This window comes from Oryza brachyantha, chromosome 6 (assembly GCF_000231095.2).
Source record: "Oryza brachyantha chromosome 6, ObraRS2, whole genome shotgun sequence".
Taxonomy (NCBI): domain Eukaryota; kingdom Viridiplantae; phylum Streptophyta; class Magnoliopsida; order Poales; family Poaceae; genus Oryza; species Oryza brachyantha.
Window position 1 is genome coordinate 5,555,355 of NC_023168.2, and position 6,883 is coordinate 5,562,237.

General features: G+C 44.2%; 1 protein-coding gene across 1 annotated transcript; it reads left to right on the plus strand.

Moving 5' to 3' along the window:
* The first annotated feature begins 1,709 nt into the window (after positions 1-1,709).
* Positions 1,710-5,639, plus strand: LOC102707125 (TORTIFOLIA1-like protein 3). Its single transcript, XM_006655897.3, has 5 exons — positions 1,710-2,597; positions 2,710-2,839; positions 3,138-3,685; positions 4,542-4,924; positions 5,270-5,639. The coding sequence occupies exons 1-5, from the start codon at positions 1,815-1,817 to the stop codon at positions 5,277-5,279; spliced, it is 1,854 nt and encodes a 617-aa protein (XP_006655960.2). The 5' UTR covers positions 1,710-1,814; the 3' UTR covers positions 5,280-5,639.
* Positions 5,640-6,883: the final 1,244 nt, after the last annotated feature.

The following is a 6,883-nucleotide window of genomic DNA, read 5'->3' on the forward strand; positions in this document are numbered from 1 at the left end:
CATCCAATCCAGGTCTCAAAATAAAAAAAGGGAAAAGCGATGTAAAAAAAATAGGAAAAATGAAGAAGAGACCATCTCTTCCCAGTTCATCAAAACCTTGACAGGTGTACCCTTTGATCTTGTCTCACTTGACAAAATGAAAATCTGAAAGCTGGTATAGCACTGTGCCTGGGCACTGACAGCACACCATATATACAGCAGTATTATATTTTTTTCCATAATTTTTAATCATGCAAGATTAGAAAGGGAAAAAAAATCTCCAGTCTGCAAAACCAAGAGAAGACTGCTGATGTAAACCATTGTGTCAGCCACGTAGCTTATCAGTGCTTCGTTGGAGAAAGCAGTTCAATTTTCTTTTTCTTTTTTTTTTTTTTGCTGGTGGAAGCAACCAACAAATCCTTCACACGCCATCAGTGATAAACAAACAAAGCTTCCAGTGGAGGAAGCATGAATAAAAACAATAGCTGTCACATGGCAATACATGTGCACATCTGTCAAAAACCACATGTAACCATGCATCCATCCCATGTTTAATCTCTGAATGACTGAATTGACACTAGTTAAAAAGAGGGATTGTTTAAGTGGTTGAGATTTGGAGTCTTGTACTACTAGCTCTACATGGATTGGGATTACAGAGCTCCTATTGGCCCTGTCAGATAACTGTCTGAATTTTCTAATGTCTGAAGAACAAGTTCATCACATGACAATATTGTTCATCACATGGAATGGAGTGTGGACTGCCAAGAGTTCAGAAGCAGGCAACAGCTTGGGGACAAGGTTTACTAGCACTAGAGTTATGGATAAAGCTAATAAGGAATTTAGGGTCACATGCTCTTGGATCTCGATGCACACCGTTACATCAGCGATGCATGGAGATGAGGTTCTGTGCACAAAGATAATCATCCACTGGAAGGTGATTTTTTTTTTTACATTTTGTTATTTTTTCCTCACTATGTAATTTTGTGTTGACATTCTGTTACCTTTTCCTGATCACTATGTATTTTTGTGTTGATAACATTTGACATCTCAAAATTAAGTTGCCACCATTTGTTGACAAGTCATTGGATGAAAATCAATGTACTAAAGAGTCATTATGAGACTCATGAAGCTGAAAAGTGGCGTTAATATGTTATATTGGCTCCTATACTTATTGGGAAAGTTTACACTCATTGTTATCATCATGCAAACTATATTGGTTGGCAGTGTAATTGCATTGCCAGCACTTTTTCATGTTAAAGTGCCCGTGTCATTTTACTCTAAAGTATGATTTCTTCCACTCAAAATAAGCAATATGCTCCAAATAAATACAACCAAAGAAAACCGAGCTATTAACCCTAAAAAAAATTAATAGCCTCATAATGTTTTTTTTATTTCATGTACAAACAACAAAAGCTTACATATGCTTCTCTCACATTCACTTTGCTCACAACACCACACCAAACACCAACCAAACCTTACATGTTTCAGGAGTCAAGGTGAAGCCAAAGAAAATCATCAACTCATGAAAATGAATAAATACATAAATAAATAAATACAAAGACACAAGAAAAACATCACCATTTCAGAAGAAAAAAAGGTCTGAAAAAGAACATTTTGGGAGGGGAAAAAACAGCAAAATAATGGCCCAAAAGAAGGCATAAATAAATGCGCAGTACACTCCAAGATCTCCCTCACCCGCCCGCCACCTTCTTCCTCTCCTCGCTATTAGTACCCGCCACGCCACCCCCTCGCCGCCGTGTTGCTCCTCGCCGCCGTCCCCAACTCCTCCTCCGCCGCGTACAGGGACGTTGGGGGGGTTGCCTGAGGCTTGAGACATGGGCCCGGCGCCGAAGGCGGAGCCCATGAAGCAGCGGGTGAACCGGTGCCTGCTGCGGCTGTCCGACAGGGACACGGAGGCCATGGCGGCCGCGGAGCTGGACGGGATCGCGCGCGGGCTGGAGGCCGACGAGCTGCCGGCGTTCCTCGCCGCGGTGTCGGACGCGCGCCCCACCGACAAGACGCCGCTGCGGCGGCACTCGCTCCGGCTGCTCGCGCTGCTCGCCGCCGCGCACCCGCGCGACGCCGTCGCGCCGCTCGTGCCCAGGCTCGTGGCCGCCGCGCTGCGGCGGGTCCGGGACCCGGACTCGTCCGTGCGCGCCGCGCTCGTCGACGCCGCGCGGGCCGCGGCGGCTGCGGCCGACGCGGCGCCGGCCGCGCTCGTCCCGCTCGTCGGCGCGCTGCTCCACGAGCAGGACCAGTGCGCGCAGCTCGCCTCCGCGCTCGCGGCGGCCGCGGCCGTCGAGGCGTCCGCCCCCAGCGCCGACCTCGCCACCTACCTCCAGACCCTCCTCCCGCGCCTCCTCAAGCTTCTCCGCAGCTCCGCGTTCAAGGCCAAGCCCGCGCTCATCTCCCTCATCGGCGCCGCCTCGGCTGCCTCCGGTGGCGGGGCGGCGGCCACCGCTGTGCCCTCCCTTCGCGACGCGCTCACCGGCGAAGACTGGGCGGCGAGGAAGGCCGCCGCCGAGGCGCTCGCGCTGTTGGCCCTGGAGCATGGAGACAACCTTGTCGAGCAAAAGCCATCCTGCATTGCCGTCTTCGAGGCCAAGAGATTCGATAAGGTCGATTTCTTGTAGCAAAGTTGGGATCTTGGCGACACCGCGACACCATCCTTCAACTCCTCATGGATCTGCCTGCTTCTTCAGATTTTTTAACAGTTTCTTGCCAATGCAGGTGAAGATTGTGCGAGAATCCATGAACCGGATGATTGAGGCGTGGAAGGAGATCCCAGACATGGATGAGGAAGTGTGCTCCTCCGACGTGCCGCCATCTCCTCACTCGCAGTCGAGATCTTGTATCACAGGTAATGTCACTGTTCTTGAAGCAGTGGCCACTGCTCCTTTTTGGGTGTGATTCGGGTAAATTTGTATCAAATTGAATATGAAACTTGTTTGGTTAAAAAAAGGCAAAATGGACTGGGTTCAGTGAAACACAAGGCAGAAGGATTCTCTGTTGGATACTTGAATACGGAGTGTACGACAATTATTTTGCTTGTGTTTGCGTTGTATTATGGATTTCTTGGATTAAGTGTTGTGGATTAGAGGCAGAGCTGGTAAAACAATAAACTTGCTTATCTGACACTTCATTTTGTAATCAAACAGAGTGTGCAAGTGATGGTCGATACCCAGCTGATTCCCTAGGCTCCAATTCTGTCCAGTCAGTTACCAGGAGGAACCTATCTCCAACAAATAAATCACCCCCACGGGAAGCATTGCACAATGCCGGCAACAGAAGGACCAGCAATTCTTCCATCGGAAACAAGAAGAACTCACCGCCGTCACGCCACAATTCAGGCCAGACCAAGAACTATGAGTGTAAGGTTAATATGACTGATGCTCCGGATGCGACACCAATCAAAATCGTGACCGAGGAGAAGCTTCTGAAAGATGGTAATGTTAGAGCAAGGCTTGAAGCACGGAGGGTGCTGTTCCAGAAGAATAGTGAGGAGAGGTACAGCAAGGTTCCTGGGCTCAAGTCAGGGTCTAGAATTGTTCCATATAATGGGGACGAAGACTTGGAAGAGATTGCTGATACTGAGGATGGGCACGAGGAGTTTCAGTCAGGTCACAAGGAAGAGGACCTTTCAAAGATCAGGATGCAGCTGGTTCAGATTGAGAATCAGCAGACTAGCTTGCTCAATCTTCTCCAGGTAATTTCCCTTGCCGTGTGGCTTGTTATCATTGAAAAACAAATGGAGCTCTTAATTTTTCTAATGAATTGAAATTTTGTGATATAAGAATCACTACCCAAAATTGCCTGTGTAGACATGCATGGTTGCATGGGATATAACGTACATGTTCAATGCCTAATGTGGGATATAAGGATCTAAACCAAAGATTTAGAGACTTAATAGTGAGAAAAATCTAAATTTGTTGCATGGAAAAAAAATAAATCAAGTGGCTTCTGCACAAGTTGACACATCCCTTAGTTTTTTTCTCAAAAACACATCCTACTAGATGTGATTTAGTTCATTATGGACTAAGGTGCATTTAATGGATGCCTTATCTTATCTAGCATTCTGGAAATCAGGATGGTTTATAATGGGGTTTATGCTGTCGGCTGCACGAAGAAGGTATTATTGGGTCTCAGTGTGCAGCATTGACCGTTTGGTATAAATCAAAGATCCATTCAATGTATCTTGATAATACCAGTCCAAACACTGTGCATCTAGACATGAGCAATGGCATTGTATGGCAATGACAGCAACATCATGTCATTTAGTGGCTATCTGACAATGTCTTGATCAGCTGCTCTGTTGAAGCATACCTTGTGTCATTTTTCACATAAGACAGCAAATAGAACCATGATTTTGCTATATTTTTGTACCTGTGTAATGCATCAGAAATGATTGTGTTTGTGGAAATTTATAAATGACAAACAACCCATTTAAGAAGTTTTGAATAGTACTACATTACTCCATGTTTGCTATTGTCTGGCATGAATTTATCTCATCTTGATCATAAGAAACTGAGGACTCATCTGACACTATGATTGCCTGTGCTCAGAAATTTATGGGGAGCTCTCAGAATGGGATCCGTTCACTGGAGACACGGGTGAATGGACTGGAGATGGCACTGGATGAGATCTCCCGTGATTTGGCTGCCTCTTCAGGAAGGGTGGCAAGCAGTGAACCTGATATGAATTGCTGCATCCTTAGCCCGAAATTTTGGAGAAGACACGATGGCAGTAGATACTCATCCAAGTACTCCATCTCCGACGCTGCAAACTACTCTGATGACAGCAGAACTTCTTACAAGTGGGAAAGGCAGAAGTTTGGAGTTCAGGGTGTTGTCACCAACCCATTAGCAGAGCCAAACGCTACCTTTGCAGGGAATGCGGTTGTTGCTCAGGAAGCCAGGAGACAGAATTCAGCTCAATATAGGTCAAGGTAGGTTAACTCACTGCGAAATCATTGCATTTTCTGTCAGTTAGTATATGCAATTAGATTTGGTAGGTAGGCCAACAAGATGTGCTCAGGACACCTCATAAACTGATAGTAACATACCAACATAAAAAGTCACTTTCTTGTTTAGAATATCACCTGGTTTAATTTATGTGGCAGTTCCAATATCATGCGATCTTTTTCTGAATCTGAATTCCTATTATGACATGGATTTCTTCCTCATTTCGCGCCCGCCTACATTTATTATCGAATTTGTTCGCTTTTCTAACATTATTACTTCTTTCAACCCCTTGGCAATTTACATAATGCCTTCCATTCCATTTTCTTCAGGATGGGTTAGATGCAACGGCAACTTCACATGGAGTTCTCGAAATATGAACAAGCAAGGAGCGGCTGGAAAGATCCCCCTTTTGCTGCATTTTCAAGCTCTTTTTTTTTCTTTTCTCCAAGTTGAAAAACAAAACCCAGAGATGTACATGAGATATGAAGTTCTGTTTGAGTTTAGACTCAGTGAGGAACAACCTAAAAGCCCTAAACTCTAAAGCAAGACCCTCTCTGCGAGCTTGATACCCCATTTGTATTATACACCAGTCCTTTGAGATTGAGTCAACTAGTCAGCTACTGCAGGCTTGCTGAGGGCAAAAGCGTATGTAGAGTTTAGAATGAGAAATTGAGGGATGGATGGACTGCTGTTGTCTTCTGTTCTGCCCACTCTGATATCCTTGCAAGGATACTCCGCCATGGACCATGACCCAATGGATGTATCTTGTTACTGCTTGTACATAGTTTCCGGTAATTCCGATGCTGGCGAGATGACTTTAAAAAGTCCCTTTTTTTTTTTTGTTCATGAGGTGGTGCTTTTGTGTCTTCCGGCTACAATGGCATAGCGAAAAGCTCCACCGTCTTTTAATATTTTCGTGGCTCGCCAGTTCTCTTAGGACGTCTCTAGGGACCAAATATTTTCGCTTCTGTCTATGCATATAAGCTAAAATTTAAATTTTTAAATCTTAAATTTAAAGTTGGTTTTGAGTTTTTTATCGTAGTTTATTTTTTAGACTTTTGCTTTTAGATCAATATATAAAAGTATTATTCAAAAAATTATTTTCCATATGCAATTTCGACTTTTTCTCAAAAGCCAAACGACGACTACCTAATCGGCTCAGCTTGTTTGCATCGTAACAAATTGGGCTACGGTTTTAGTTCGTTAGCTATAATGAGCCAGCTCGGGCTGCCTCTCAAGCCAAATGAGCCCAGCACAGTAGCTAAGCAACCTGGTCTCAGCAGCCCAAGTGCCAAGCCCAACAAGGAAAAAAGGCAAACAGAAGAGCCACCCATGTACTCTCTATGAACATCCCAACAGCTAATCTAAACTTAATTATTCATATTTTTATTTGGATGATTATTTAAAACGGTTTCATCCTTAATATCTCTTTGTACTCTAGCAAATCATCTATATATGACATCATCTATATCTCTTTAGAGGATGGAGAGAATATCTAAATATAGTTTTTCTCTCTTCTAACACAGATGACATCTAAAAATAGAAAATAAGATGAATATTCTGTTGGAGCTTAACTTTTACTCCCTATCCTTTATTTTCATAATAAAGCATGGATGCTCTAAGGGCATGAACAACACAGCCTAATAGGACAAACTGTCACGTAGGATAAAGACGTTAGCCAAGAATCTGATTTTTTTTCTGATGCACGTGGCTTTAGGGGTAACTCTAATTTTCTATTTCAGCCCCACGTACTTTCTATTTTAGTCCTACCATTTTCTTTAATTTATGTAAAGGTCTAGGATTTTACACCAAACCTCCTAAAATCCTAAAAACTATAAAATTTCACATCCATCCACTTAGACGCATCGACAGACCCTCCAATGTCCTCCTTTCTAGCCAGTTGCACCTCGCCTCCCCTCCAGCAGGCTGTGCTACCTCACAAG